The 14,298-nt window shown below is 51.5% G+C and overlaps 7 protein-coding genes across 10 annotated transcripts; 4 read left to right on the forward strand and 3 right to left on the reverse strand.

Annotated features, from left to right (window-relative positions):
- Positions 1 to 1,282: 1,282 nt before the first annotated feature.
- AAFC00_000185 (uncharacterized protein) lies at positions 1,283 to 2,225 on the forward strand (the record flags this gene model as incomplete). The annotated part of the gene is made up of 3 exons (XM_069341138.1): positions 1,283 to 1,329; positions 1,432 to 1,805; positions 1,873 to 2,225. 3 exons carry the CDS (start codon positions 1,283 to 1,285, stop codon positions 2,223 to 2,225), a joined length of 774 nt encoding a protein of 257 aa, XP_069196393.1.
- Positions 2,226 to 2,454: 229 nt separating this feature from the next.
- On the reverse strand, positions 2,455 to 5,258 carry AAFC00_000186 (uncharacterized protein; the record flags this gene model as incomplete). The annotated part of the gene is made up of 5 exons (XM_069341150.1): positions 2,455 to 3,008; positions 3,065 to 3,122; positions 3,190 to 3,876; positions 3,926 to 4,950; positions 5,027 to 5,258. The coding sequence occupies 5 exons, from the start codon at positions 5,256 to 5,258 to the stop codon at positions 2,455 to 2,457; spliced, it is 2,556 nt and encodes an 851-aa protein (XP_069196394.1).
- Positions 5,259 to 5,670: 412 nt separating this feature from the next.
- Positions 5,671 to 7,401, reverse strand: AAFC00_000187 (uncharacterized protein; the record flags this gene model as incomplete). The annotated part of the gene is made up of 4 exons (XM_069341160.1): positions 5,671 to 5,760; positions 5,821 to 6,625; positions 6,685 to 7,337; positions 7,399 to 7,401. The coding sequence occupies 4 exons, from the start codon at positions 7,399 to 7,401 to the stop codon at positions 5,671 to 5,673; spliced, it is 1,551 nt and encodes a 516-aa protein (XP_069196395.1).
- Positions 7,402 to 8,162: 761 nt separating this feature from the next.
- AAFC00_000188 (uncharacterized protein) lies at positions 8,163 to 8,812 on the forward strand (the record flags this gene model as incomplete). Of its 3 annotated transcripts, none has more annotated exons than XM_069347957.1 (2): positions 8,163 to 8,702; positions 8,759 to 8,812. In XM_069347957.1, 2 exons carry the CDS (start codon positions 8,163 to 8,165, stop codon positions 8,810 to 8,812), a joined length of 594 nt encoding a protein of 197 aa, XP_069196396.1. The 3 variants fall into 3 exon arrangements, with proteins under 3 accessions (XP_069196396.1, XP_069196397.1, XP_069196398.1); XM_069347714.1 differs by having other exon boundaries at positions 8,334 to 8,702; XM_069341173.1 differs by having other exon boundaries at positions 8,373 to 8,702.
- Positions 8,813 to 9,532: 720 nt separating this feature from the next.
- Positions 9,533 to 10,956, forward strand: AAFC00_000189 (uncharacterized protein; the record flags this gene model as incomplete). Its single annotated transcript, XM_069341184.1, has 2 exons — positions 9,533 to 10,798; positions 10,855 to 10,956. The coding sequence occupies 2 exons, from the start codon at positions 9,533 to 9,535 to the stop codon at positions 10,954 to 10,956; spliced, it is 1,368 nt and encodes a 455-aa protein (XP_069196399.1).
- A 38-nt stretch (positions 10,957 to 10,994) lies between these two features.
- On the forward strand, positions 10,995 to 12,290 carry AAFC00_000190 (uncharacterized protein; the record flags this gene model as incomplete). Of its 2 annotated transcripts, XM_069341195.1 has the most annotated exons (2): positions 10,995 to 11,544; positions 11,608 to 12,290. In XM_069341195.1, the coding sequence occupies 2 exons, from the start codon at positions 10,995 to 10,997 to the stop codon at positions 12,288 to 12,290; spliced, it is 1,233 nt and encodes a 410-aa protein (XP_069196400.1). The 2 variants fall into 2 exon arrangements, with proteins under 2 accessions (XP_069196400.1, XP_069196401.1); XM_069347958.1 differs by having other exon boundaries at positions 10,995 to 12,290.
- Positions 12,291 to 13,062: 772 nt separating this feature from the next.
- Positions 13,063 to 13,653, reverse strand: AAFC00_000191 (uncharacterized protein; the record flags this gene model as incomplete). Its single annotated transcript, XM_069341206.1, has 1 exon — positions 13,063 to 13,653. The coding sequence occupies one exon, from the start codon at positions 13,651 to 13,653 to the stop codon at positions 13,063 to 13,065; it is 591 nt and encodes a 196-aa protein (XP_069196402.1).
- Between the last annotated feature and the right edge of the window lie 645 nt (positions 13,654 to 14,298).

Below are 14,298 nucleotides of genomic sequence, written 5' to 3' on the forward strand. Positions count from 1 at the left end.
AGGGTACATGCGAACAGCCGAAGGGTGCTTGCTAATGTGATAGGAAGTGTTGACGGGGTAATGGATATCGCCCGCCTGTCTTTCGCTCAAGCTGATACCCGGAGCTCGTGGATAGTGTCACTTTTTTTCCTTGCCTCTGATCACGTACGTGCCCAGATGAGTTGCCAATTCAACTCCCCCGTGTTGCCGATATAAGATAGCTGCAGTCCTTGCAGTTGGCATCCAGAAAACATCTGAAGATAGGATATGTTATGGTAGACTAGACCTATAAAGCGCACACACAGCTAACCCAGGGTCGATACCAATTCAGACCAGAGAGTTAAGCACAACGGGTGCCCAGCGACGATGCTTAAAGGCCAGAGAGGTTGGCATGCTTTCATATTAATCGACACCAAGTGAATATCGAGAGCACATTCATGCGCCAGTATATCTCGCAGCTATGAAGCATCTACTGTACGACGATGTGCTTGTATGCCACGACTGTACTGCGTCCCGAATGATGTAATTCATGGCATAGTTGATAAGGTAATTTAAATTAATTGAGTGTTGATCATCGTACAGTACCGCTTGCAGCACTGTGTTTGCACTCACTTCTGGGTGTCAAGGAGACAAGCGCATGTTGACCAATCACGTGCGAGAATGTCATTGCGATTGTTCCTCGCTACTAGATATATTGACGTAAAGAAACCGAGCCCCCCGTAGCTAGACGTGTGATGGTTGACATACATTTGCACACAGAACAAGAGAATGCATCTACAGCACGATTCTGTGTCTGGGGTGGTCCTCAAATGATAATTAGCGATGGCCAAGTCCGAGATAAGAGCGTCAGACCTCGGCATCAGCTCTTATCTCGTGTTTCTGGACTGATTGCGCTTGAGTTTATAAACAGGAGATCCCAAGTCTCTCTTTGTGGGTGATGCATTTTTGGACTTCTTGCGACTCCACTTGAGGCACGATATCCTGAATAGCTGAATAGTCACAAAAAGCTCCGGTGAGTGCTGCAAGTGATCCTTTGGTGGAATAGATAGTGGATCGCCGAGTCAGCAGTTGTGAGAGGCGCTGGACATCCGAGTAGACCACCATCTCACAGACCAGATCCTGGCTCTCGAGGTTTCTTCCCTTCGTATCACGCACATGAGTTCTTCAAGAAATAGTGATATGTCACTTGATCTTCTGGATATTGTTGTCTCCGTGTTCCGATCGTCACGATGCATCACGATAAGGCCATTTTACTGATAAGCTTGCGTCAGATAAAGTCAGCGACTGACCAAGTACCACTACAATGGCGACCACCACAGACCAGGAGGCTCCCAAGGTGACTTTGTACTGGTACGGCGATATCCCCAGCATCCGCAGTGCCCCGTGGGATCACATTAGCGTCCTAGGCATGAGCACAAGAGAGCCAATCTAACCACATCACGTTTCCTATAGGCTAGAGAAATCCCGCTCGCAAAGAATCGTCTGGCTGCTCGAGGAATGCAAGATCCCATACGAGATCAAGATCTTCAAACGCTACGAGAAACGCGCAGACCCTGAGCTCAAGAAGATCCACCCGCTGGGCAAGTCGCCCGTCGTAGGCATCCAGCCTCCAGGCGCAGCTCAACCCATCATCCTCGCAGAGTCGGGACTGATCACAGAGTACTTCACCGAGCACTTTGCGCCGCACTTGGCTCCCAAGCGATATGCGGAGGGCGGCAAGGAGGGACCAGGGCTGGAGACGGAGAGCTGGTTCAGATATCGCTATTATATGCATTACGCAGAGGGTAGTCTGATGCCACCAATGGTCACCAACCTCATCTTCAACAGTAAGTGGAAACCCCTTCTCGAATCGCACACTTCATATTTACTCAACTCCCTGCGTGACCGCCACAGTGCTCAAAGGGCCCTCAATCCCCTACCTACTACGCCCCATCACGCGCGGCATCTGCGACAAAGTCGACACACTGTATTTCAAGCCCGAGTACGCAACGAACTTTTCCTTCCTCGAGTCTCAGATCGCCACGTCTCCAGACAACGGCTCTTTCCTGTGCGGCAAAGACCTCACGGCCGCGGATATCCTCATGACGTTCCCGCTGTCTGCGGCGAAGGAGAGAGGGTTTATGACGAAAGACAGGTATCCGAAGTTGTGGGGGTATATTGAGATGATGGAGGGGTTGGAGGGCGCGAAGGCGGCTGTCAAGAAGATTGAGGAGATGACAGGGGAGAGCTACAAGCTTGTTGATTGAGATCAGAGATCTTTTCATTCTATGTTATGCTGCCAGGTGGTTTGGGATGGCAAGAGCGGATGCAATTATGCTCTCGTGAAGACGGGCGGGCTCATTTGCTCAATTAGGTAACGCTATAGAAAGAACAAATCACGAAGGTTCAACGTAGTCCTTATATTTGACGGCGATGATGTTGAATAAACATCGTCAACAGCCCCTTCTCTCCTCTACAGGTGTCCACATTGCAATCTCAATCAATAACCATGCAACTTTCCTCATCACTAGACTCCCCCTCAAACCTCTCTGCTGCACCTCCAACGCCTCCCCGACTGCGACTCGCACTTTCCAGATCAAACACTTTCCACGCCTTGTAATCGTCCCCAACAACAACAGCGACAGCAGCCCCAGCTTTACCGCTAACGATCATCTCTCTGGGCACAAACGCTTCGGTCGTGGGGAACGTGTGGATTATGAATCTTCGCAGGTCGTTATTATCGTTCCCCGCTTCTAAATTATCGTTATCGTCGGCGCCACTGGTGGTCAAGATATTGGGTATGCCTGAAAAGGGATGGTCTAGTGTTGCATCGTAGGTGAGGCGCATGAGATGGTGTTGTGGTCTTCTTTGATGTTTCGTGTTCTCTTCGTCGTCGGAGAGAGATATGAGGACGATGATGGAGGTATCGTCGAGGAATTTTATGGAGTGGACTGTGGTGTTCGGGGGTAGGGTCAATGTCTGAGTCGTCTCGGCGGCTGAGGGAGATTCCGAGGATGCTTTGGTTTTGGTTGTGATGGCGTGAATGGACACTGTCTCGGCTGCTTAGTGATGTGTTGATGTAGGAAAGCTGGGAAGGATGGCTTACTTGTGTTTCGTTCATCGTGTGGAACGGTCAGGACTATTGTTCGTGATGAGGACGGTTTCTGTATTACACACAATGTCAGCTTTCTTGTTGACCAGATCTTCTGCATCGAAAGAGGAACTACTAACCACAAGAGCCATCCTCATATCGAACACTTCAGACACTGCGGCAACGTCAAGCCTGACTTCCTCGATACTCGGAGTAGCCGAGTTCTGCCACCGCAAGATCTGATGATGAGCTGTCTTGCATACGGTTTTCAGATGTGTCGAAAGAGTGTGTAAAGACAGCAAATCCTTCCGCGCCGCGTCGCCAGTCCTGGCTTGATGGATTGCCCTTATCAATTCATCCTGACTGATATCGCTGCTTATGCTCTCGCCTGCCTGTGCTCGCACAATAGGTTCCAGCCGACTGTTACTAAGTGCGCCCTCCAAGTAAGTCAGAATACGAGGGTAGTCCAGATTAGATGCTTCTCTCTCAGCCATATCCTTTGCGCTCACACTCTCTGGGTCGGCAGCAGCGATATCTATCACATGTCTCAACCATCTCGAGAAAGCTCGGAACTGTCGCGACTCCTCGCCGAGAATCTGCACCGCTTCATGGACGAGGAGCTGCTGCATGCGAAGGGCATCTATAATCGACGTGAAGACCTCGGGAGACACATCGAACTTTTTGCTGCCTTCATAGTAACGCGCCAGACCACGAAGATTTGTCGTTACAACGATGCATCTCTCGAGGACGGGGAACAGGTTGGTCTGGAAGATCTTGCCCAACTCTGTGTGTAGAGTTGTCATTGCGTGGTCCCATCTTTTGTGGCCCTAGGCATTGTTAGTCGTAACCTTGATGTCGTTTCGTAGAATCATTTACCCTTTCGGCAAGTTCGTCCTTGAGCCACTCGAGGATAGTGGGAGTAAAGTTGCCCGTCATGGCGAGATGGAAGAGATTTTGATCTAGAGTGCCCTCACCCTTTTCCTCGAGCGTCTCATTCACATTTTCCATGAACCGGGATGGCAGGTTCGTGTGGGTGATCCAGTCCGCCTTCGCGCATAGTATGCTGTAGGAGATATAATTGCAGAGGTCTCTTACTTGTGCCGTTCTCGACACGATCAAATGTAAGTGTGAACCACCTGTACTCAAGAGGGGAATGTCAAACAGACTGAGAGAAAGGTTCATGTAGGGACGGTTGCCCTCTTCAGGCTCCACTCCATGGGATGCAGCATGAAGCAAAATATGATACGGCGATCGTGGATGCGATGCATATTGTAAGTATGTTTTGAGGGTTTCAGACGCAGGCAGTGGCTCCTTGTGTGGTAGTCCGACCTCGAGGATGTCGTCCACGACAAGCCGCACCTGCCCTCCTTCATATCCTATAAGCATGACATCGGCAGCCAATCCATCTTTGTGCTGTAATGAATCAAAGTAATCATCTAGAGCACTTTGTGAAGCAAACATATCATACTTCCCACCTGCGTTGGCACGTGCTAGTATCGGACTGAGCCTGGGTAATACGGACTCGACGTTAATTAGAGCCAGCTGTCGAGGTAAATCATGGAGCATCGAAGCTCTGCTCTGGGCGTCACTGTCGGCGCCATCGTCTTTCAGCAGACTTGAGGTAGGATCGCCCTGGAGTTTGTCAAACCACTCTTCGGTGGATGGTTCCACTTTCTGTGTCGAGCCCTGAGACTTGGATTGCATCGTTACATTCTGCCCAGAACGAACGTTATCGGTCAAAGTAGTGCCCCATCCCAAGCAAGTGATTTGTCCCGGGCGTGTTGTTGAGCCAGATGCATCACTCGCGAAAGGATCATTGCCACCTTGGCGAACGAGTTTGCCGGTCTCTCCTGATACAATATCGACATTGCCGGTACTGAGAGCTATAGCCAGACATTTACCTGATTCTATCAGCTATCTGGCGGAGTACAAATATGCCATACTGCGCATATCTTAGTTCTTGGAGAAGACACATACCATCGCGGATCCACTCTAGTCCGACGACTTTGCTCGAGGGGCTTCTACGTTTCACGTTGAACGCGCGTTGGCCACCGAGTCGGTACACATCAACAGACTCTTCGCTGTTGACCACGGCGAACAAATCAATCCGTGGGCAATAAGAGAGCAGGTGAGGCCGGATGGGTTGCGATAGAGTCTTTTCAGCATGTATGGACAGTCTTGGCTCCGCCGAACGCGTTGATATATCCATTGCGGCTATACGTCGTTTCGAGGATCACTTTTCTTCTGTCACTGTTCGATTGACTTGATCAGGGAGCAATAATGTCCTTGCATCCGAATATGTTCGGAGGCGGGATGAAGACCACCCCGAGTACAGCACTAAAATCTGGTTTACCCAAGTATTGTGAGTTCTGTCGACACAGGCAAAAGTCGCTTTGTTGGCACGTACATGACACAGCGGACTGTAATTCATGCACTGAGATAGCGCAGCCAAGCATTGGTCTGGTTGTGATGTGAATACATCAGATGTGGATTTATGGATGTAATAGATAAATTCATGACCATTCCACACGCGTTCTCACGTGATCAATTTATTCGGTTTCATCTACGGAAGCGCTACATGCTGTTCTTTTCCACACTACAAACGCCGACTCTACTGATATCTATACCACCTGGTACGAGTCCGAGACCGATTTCACGTCAGTCGCGAAATCAACATCCTGTCCCATGCTCAATAATGTCACCGAGGAGACCTAAGAAGTTGTGTCAGCTATGATCAGTTGAGAATAAGTGGACACAGGTACAAAACATACATCGATATCCACAAATGGCCGGGTCTTTGAGAAGCGAACATTCATCGGGAAGAACTCGGAGTCGCTGGATGCTTGAGCTTCAAACTCAAAGCTACCTGTAGCGTTGTCCTCATCGATGTCGCCAATAGTCCAATCTATGGAGTCTCCAGAAACCTCATAAGCAGCGTCGAAGCTGGACACCGATGGCTCGCTGGTCTCGTAAGGTATTGAGACAACTACATCCTTCAATGGGTCGCTACTAGTAAGTTCGTATTCCAGGGTGATGTTGTAAGTATTTGTGGATGTCTCGTTGACCCAAGTGGTGAAAGTGATGGGCGGATCGCTGATTTCGCCAGGCTTCGCTGCGAGTCTCCAGCGCATGACTGCGATGGAGTTATTGGCGGGGAAACCCTTGCTTGTATCTGCGAGCTGGACGATGCGGTTGTTCTTGAACATGGCCTTGTCGACTTTGGGATGGGTGTTGAGCTGTGCGCCCCGGATGTCTCCAAAGGCGAGATTGAGTTTGACTTGAGTGAGGCTTGGATCAGCGATGCGCAACTGAAGATCACCCTTGACCTCAAAAGACTCGAGTGAGCCTTCTCTGCTGACTTTTGCGGCAATGGTTTCGGCGATGGTGATATGAAGAGCGTCGCCCGAGGCAGCGGCGGCGGCGGACGGGACTGGAGGGCTGACGGCGGGAGTGGAGGGGATGAGAGGTGACTGGACTTCGGCCTCTGGACCGAGATCGCCTCGAACCTGTTCGAACATGCTCGTGGTCTTTGTTTTCTTGCCCAACTGCATACCCTTGCCGCGAGATGGCAGGGTCCTGTGCTCAAGGTTAGTACTGAGGGAATCAAAATGCGATCAGTCCAGGGGGGGACTTACTTCTGGAAGGTCTTGTTCTTCTCAGCATTGTAGGAGTCGTAGCTGTCTGTCATAGCAGGCTGAGTGGGCGGTGGAGTATAGGTGGGATAGGTGGGAGTGCGCGGCATGCCGCCAGGGCCTCCTCGTCCCGATCGTGACAATTCCTTGCGCTGCATCTCCAGTTGCTTTGCCTTGCGCTTGCGCTCCTCTGTAGCCTCCAACTCCTTGTTCCTTGCAATGATATCCTGGATGCGCTCCTCGTGGGACTCCATGTCAAGGAAGGTCTTGATCTGGCTGAGGGTGAGGTTCTCGCGGTAACCCATGGTGACAAGCTCGTCGAATGCGCTCAGCAGCTCGAATGCATTGCGCAAGATCTCCCTCTCGTCCAGACTCCTGCAGATGCTGGTGACGACCTGAGCAAAGAGATGTAGCGAATCAATGTCCTGCAGGATGTTGGACTGGCGGTTGGTGATGAGGACCATGTATAGCTCGTCAAGGGGTTGGTAGACGAATCGAACGTTGTCTTGCTCGACCGTCGTGTGTTGGGTGCCGCTGTCTTGTAGCTTCGGCAGAGAGGCAAGGAGAGCCTCGACTCTGGATCTCTGCATCTCTCTGAATTGACGCGAGAGGACGGCCTTGCCACTGCGGGTGCAGATGGATGCTGCTAGGACAACCTGGTGGCTGCCATTAGCTGTGTGCGCGCTCCTGCCGTCTGTTGTGCTGATCCAGCCTCACCATGATTGTATGCGTTCAACGGGACACTGCGCAGTTGCCCTCAGTTGTCAATCCAGATGTCGTGATTCAAAAGACGCGAGAGAGACGCAACAACAGCCGTGACTAGGTATCAACAATTATTACACCAGCTGTCTCCTTGAAGCCATCTGTACTCGACAAGATGCAGCCACTTGGAACACAACACGGAAGGGGGTCCAACGTCGCGCCAAGACTCTACCTTGCTTGCACCTCTGTCGCGGGCATTCTTCGGTTGCTACTCCTACTCTGCTTGCACTTGCTATTCCAAGACATGCCTGCCTGCTCCGTCGCTAAGTTGACCCCATATACCAAAGCTAAGGCACCTGTAATCATCGCACAGCAAAGGATCAAAGTGGGCCCGATTCTTACGTCGTCTGCCAAGCACATGAGCATCCACTGTTCACAGACACTATAAAGAGGCAGGGCGGCGGTGCAAGTGATCGTATCCTGAAGTGGCAGCAAGGTATGGATGTACTGTAGCTCACCCGTCGATATGCCCTTTTGCCATTCGTAGGTAGCCTCTTCGTTGACTTTAGATCGAAATCCTTCTCGTCGTTGCCGTATCGACTAAGTGGAGCTTGTCCTTCGCGGTATGCCACCTACTACATTGTTGGTAGTGCATCACAACGTTCTTTAACCACGAGGCAACCTCTTCTCCGTTTCAATCCCTTTTTCAACAGACCAGCTCATGTCGCTTCTCAATCTACGCAAGCGCCACCAAGAAGTACCCTGTTATCTCAGCTTCGATGGATCTCACACTGGTCCACGGCCACAGCCGAAATGTGGCAACTAGTATGAAAGTCATGTGCCATGATCGGACATTTAGAAATGTTACCGTTATCGACGAAGATACTGGCCATGTACTGTTCACAGTAGAGAGCAAGGGCGCGAAATCGCTTACTTGGCGGCGCGTGGTCATGGACGCATCTGGTCAGAAGATATTCGAGCTGCGTCATATGGGTTATGCCTTGAAGAATGACTGGGCTGTCGAAGACCCGAATGGAGTCAGACTCTGTTCACTGAAGCATCCTAGTATCCTTGCGCGGAACCGTGGTGACCTCGATGCGACTGTCCATCAGAACGTGGGCGACGCAGGCAGCAAGGACGTGTCTGTTCAGATAAGACCCAGAGACCAAGCAGCGCTCACAACGATTATCACTTGCGGAGACTCGAAGTTTGCTACGGTACACCAGCTAGAAAACAATGACATTGCCAGTATTGACACCAAACCTGTTGATCGTACGGTGTGGAGAGCTCAAATCACCGCAGGGACTGACCTTTCTTTTGTGAGTCAGACAAACAAGCTCAGATGGTTACTTGAGTTGGCTGACCGATCACACAGGTGCTGATCGCTGTTCTCTGTTTGGCCGAGATGGCGCACGTATGGAAAAGGTGACGGCATTCTTTGAGCGAGTCTCAACTCATGTCATCAACGTGTTCCGAGTCGGAAAGACATGGTACTATCAAGCAGACGGAAGCTAGATTTGAAAGTGCGACTTGTCTGTGTCATGCCTCCCAATTTGAATCATGTCATGATCTATGGCATCAAGGGCTCAGGGCTGCTTGTATTCATGTAACCATACCTAATTACCTACATTACATTAGATAAATCATGGAAGAAGTATGGTCACTGCGCCAAGCCCTTTCATGTGACGCGCGGGGATGTTCTTCGGCTGAAAGTGTCGTCAAAGCGAAACGAGATGAAAACGGGCAAAGTGGAAGGCGCCTGCCTGCCTTTGATTAATCAAACCCACGTCCAATTCACCCCGTCGCTTCTCCATCTGCAACACCACCTTCGCATCCCGTCTAGCACTCTCGCCCTTCTTCAAAAGCTTTCCATCAGACGACCTTTCACACGCCCTCCATACTAGACACGCGTAATCAACTCCTTTTGCAACCTCTGCATTTGTAGAAATAAATACCACTTTCGCGCCACCGCGGCAGTCACCTCCGGAATCTACAAATTGCCACACTCTCCGCTTGTCCAACTCACCTGACACCGCGACTGCTTCTCTACCTTTCACGCCCTGCGCTTGACAGACTCGCGTACAAAGTATTCATTCATCAGAATTGCCCTTGGTTCCTTCTTGGTTCCACTCCACCTGCCCCAGCCGTAATGGCTGCAACCATGGCTCAATCTACATTTGGGCTTCAACCCTCCACCAATGATGACACCATGGAGATCTCTTCCGATCTTGGAAACGTCGACGGTGACATCGACATCGATTTGGACAGTGCTGGCGAGCAGATGCAATTCGAAGACGATGATCAAATGGTAGACGATGTAAAGACGGATCCCATCACCCATCACGATGACGATGTCATGATCGACGATGAAGTGACTAGCAATCCTGGGGACCGCGAGATGCAGGACGACTCTGTTCTACCACCGCAACAAGAGCACGATGAGGAACTCCTTGACTTTAGTGACGATGATGATGACACATACGCCAATCGTGCACCTCCCATTTCTGCGCCTGCAGTGCCCTCCCTCTTGTCTGCTGCTCAGTCTCATGTCGAACCTTCGGCACCCATCATACAAGAGCCTGTGCAAGATCATGATACAAAATCTATCCAAGAACATGTAACAGAAGCCTCACTAGCCACCGTGCAGGAACCTGAGGATCAGGTGAGCTCGGAGGCTGCAGCTGAGCTAGTGACGGAAGGTGCTCCTGTCGTGGACCACATCTCACAACATGATGAGGAGCACCAACAGCCCCAGATTGTTGTAGCTCCCGAAGACCAAGCACAGCCTACCTCTCAAGATGCAGAGTCTGTTCATGAGGCTGCCCATATTGGCCACGACGGCCATGCCGAAGCTCATGCTGTCGGCAGTCCTGAGCCTAGCGTACATCAAGGTGAAGAACGTTATGAGTCAGTGACAGAAGATGTGAATGAGCAGCCAGGCGATGTAGACTCGTTCGCCGAAATTGTCACACAGCCGCTCGAGCAACCTGCAGAACCCCATGCTGGGGGTACCGCTGAGCCTGCCACAAACGATGATACTTCTGACAGACCCGAAGCTGGCCAGACTGATGGCTCGGGACCAGACTCACACGAAGTGACGAGGACGCTCAATGTAGACACTGCACCTACCAACCATGGTGACGCGGATGATGCACCTGCGTATGAGCGCCAGCCAAACTCTCCCACTGCTACTGGCCTGCACCCGACCGTGGTGGAGTATAATGAGAACGAGATATATCTGTTTCCATCAAGTGACCCGGAAGCAACTGAACAGTACCTGCTTGGTAATGAAAACCTTGTAACATCTAGCCTGGGAGATCTGCTGCAGGCATGTCGGTCTGTACTTGCCGAAAGCATTTCCGACGATGAAGAGCTAGTACTTGGTGTGCAAGAGTTGGACTTGTACGTTAGCGAGGTGAGTTGCAAATCATCCCAGTATGTCCGATCAATGTATGCTAACAGCCTTTGTAGGATTCTACTCCAGCATTTTCGATCAGCTTTCAAGAATTGCTCGATGTTTACTTGCAGCTGCACAAGCACGATGGCATGGTCCATCCTCCCCCTTCCGCGTGACCTTGACCACTAAGACAAGATTCACTAATCGCTTGAATATGATCACACAAGCAATAGCCGAGGGCAAAGGCTTCTCGCAACTTGACTTTCTGCAGCAGTACGAAATCGATGAAGCTGCCGGTTTCCCAGAGGAAGAAGACTTTGATGATGACAGCTATCACGAAATAGGTGCCGGTGATTTCCAAGATGGATCCGAGGCCGATGGAGAGCAAGCCAAAGCTCAAGAAACCAACGCGTATCCTGAGGAGTCCAACAATGACCAGGATCAGAACGACTCTGTTGAACAGCACGTCGAGGAACACGACGACCCGCAAGAGGCGGGAAATGAAGTAAGTGAGTATACCGCTGAAGGAGACCAAGAATACATCGAAAACGTGGAACAACCTGGAGAGCCGGCACAAGCCACAGACGCTCAGGATGACGCTCAGCACGACAATGTAGAACCCGAAGATGTTCAAGAGGAAGCTGAGGCGCCGGTACAACACAACGATGCCGAATCTGTGGAGCCTTATCAAGAGGATCACCATTCGGGCCAGGAAGAACCTACTTTCGAAGCCGCCGATGAGGAGCCACACTCCGATGTATATGGTGAGGATGATCTCACAAGCTTCTATCGCGACGAAGACCAAGACAGTCTAACGCCACGTACAGCAGCTGCTGAAGGTGAAATGGGGCTTGCGGAAGCCGACCTGGAAGGTGAATATGCGCACCATGATGCTGAAGACATCCCGACTCCACCCCAGGATGACGACTTCAACGAGGAAGACTTTGCGGAAGAGGAGACTTCCTATGAGGAGCACAAGGTGGAGCAAAATGAGACCGAACACGGTTCATACGTCGGCATCGGACGCGATGAAGACCGCAGAGACGATGGTCATAATGGGGCCAACCCCAGCGATGCTAATGTTGCCACGAGCGATGATGCAAACAGAAGTCAATCGTCCAACGAGCAAGGTGATGCACGGACCGATGTCGAAGGTGACACCACTGCACAAGATGCCGAAGACGAACGTCAAGCCCAGTACGAGCACGATCTCGACGAAGCATTTGACGATGACCACGTGGGCGAGACCGAAGGGACCGCACGCGAGCCAACAGGCGAACAGAATGACCCGCACAAGAATGGCGACGTAGCATCGATGCATGATCCAGACGAGATTGATTTTGACGATGACGAGGAATTCAACGACGACCAGAATCCGGCTCAAGGGAGCGACAAAGAGACTGCGAGTGAGAAGATGTCACCATCGATCAAGCGATCGTTCTCTGAACGCCATGAAGCGGCAGACAGCACAGAGGACGAACAGGCGCTGAAGAAGGTCAAGTCTTCGTGAGAAAGGCACCGTACCTCGACTGCAGGTCTAGATGACGACGGCGACGAAGAGGCATCTGACAAATCAGATGGCCAGTCTTCGCGGCTATGAGTAATTGCCGAAGTTGCAGGCCTCGTGAACAAGACCCTGGAGACTCACAGCCACAGCCAAAAAAAAACCCCATCATCCCACACATACCTGACATGTTTTATTACCATACTGACTTACAGGCTTCCACTCGCCGGTATTGGTCTGTCGAGCACTTGAACTGCTGAGGGGCTTGAAGACCCTTGACACCGGCGTGCTACAGGTAAGGACTCATTCTCCGCTTCTACCCCCAACTCCACCCCCGCCAACCACGTTTGCGACATGCCCATATATCCTTTCCCCGAGGAGTGGTAGAGTATGGTGGACGAGGATACACAAAAAGCCAGCACATTTCTTTACTGCGATTGCACGATTCTCACATGGTCAACGGCGTCTTTGCTTGTGCATGGCGGAGGGATGGGAGAAAAGGGACAGACAGGATACCCCCGGGGCATTTGAGCATAATCATGATTCGATCTAGCATTTCTATTCAACAAGATGGGCATCAAGTTTGGTTCTAGCAGCGACGCCATGAGGATCTTGGGGCGTGTTGCCCAGATGTAGTTTTTTGGGGAGCATACCTTAGTCAGAGGAGTGACATGGAGTCTCATTGATAATTGCCAATTTCAACTTTCTTGATTCGCAGATTGCAGCAAGTCCGCGTAGCGTGTCTTCATTGCATGATTGTGTTTCGAGGGGAAGCTGTTCAATCTTCCTTTCTCTTCTCGCCCTCTTCAAGAGTCAACTCGCCCAGTCCAGCAAGATACTCTCTGACAGTAGCGACGACAACCATGTGGTCCTGATCCTGCTTGAGCCCGCTAACGACGACAACGGCAACAACGCCCTCGACGCCCTTGACCCTGACGGGCCAGCCTCCACCATGAATGGCGTAACCCCCGGCCTTCTCACCCGCAAGTCCATACTTGGCCGCGAACGCGCCCTCGTCCCCCTCAAACTTCCTAGACATGAACCAAGTACTGCAGCCGAACCGCAGCACCGTCGCCTGCTTGCGCGCCACCCACGAGGCGTTATCAGGCGTCGTGCCGGGCTTCGTGGCGTTGAAGAACAGAGGGGTGCCGTTCGCCAGCGTGATGGATATGCATGTCGCCGAGGGGAAAGAAAGCAGTTTGTGGCGGAGCAGGCTGCCCAGCGTCCAGGCTGTTGAGGCGTCGAAGGAGGGGAATACGAGCGAGGTGTCTTGCGCGGTGATTGTTGCTGGGTCTGTTGGTGCTGGGGGCAGTTCGGTCGGGGTGACGCTTGGAGGGGCGGTAGTCGTGGTTGGGGCTGGGGCGGCCATTTTCTTGGGGGTTTAGGTGGGTGGGTGACGTATGGGAGATAAATGTAGATTGGTTTGTAAGGTTGGTTTTGCAAGTAAGGTAGGATTGATTGATGAGGTGAGTCTCCGCGGGGGGGCACAGGAGGGATCAGAGGGGGGAAAAGATGGAGAAAACGTGGGATGGGAATGGACTTGTTATATATCTGGTAGTCTCATCCGACTGTCTTTCCAATGGAACCGCGTAGACTACTGTATTCTTGTTTCTCACCACCGGCAGAGGTCTCTCTGTAATTCGGAAGCACCCTTTTCTCTCATGAGAAAAGCAGAGACCTGGGTGCGAGATCGCCACCGCACCTAGGCATGACCTGATCCAAGGGTCGAGCAGAGCACCCTGTCACCCTGTTGCGCACAGCAGGTGGGGCGGGGTACAGGTATGGAGTGGAGCGGAGCACTGATGAATCACTGAATGGGCGAAAAGACTGCGCTTGTACCTTCCCTTGCTTATTTTCCTCTTTTCCTCTTATGTTCTTATCTCTCAAAGGCGGTGAGAAAGATGCAGGATGCAGAATGCAGAGGTGCGTGCCAGACACAGACAGACAGACGCGGGGCAGAAAAGAAACCTCCGGCTTGGCGTCGACGTTCTTTCCTGATTTGTCTGCGCAGAGG

Source organism: Neodothiora populina (assembly GCF_041146345.1).
Source record: "Neodothiora populina strain CPC 39397 chromosome Unknown canker_contig_1, whole genome shotgun sequence".
In the NCBI taxonomy this organism is placed as follows: domain Eukaryota; kingdom Fungi; phylum Ascomycota; class Dothideomycetes; order Dothideales; family Dothioraceae; genus Neodothiora; species Neodothiora populina.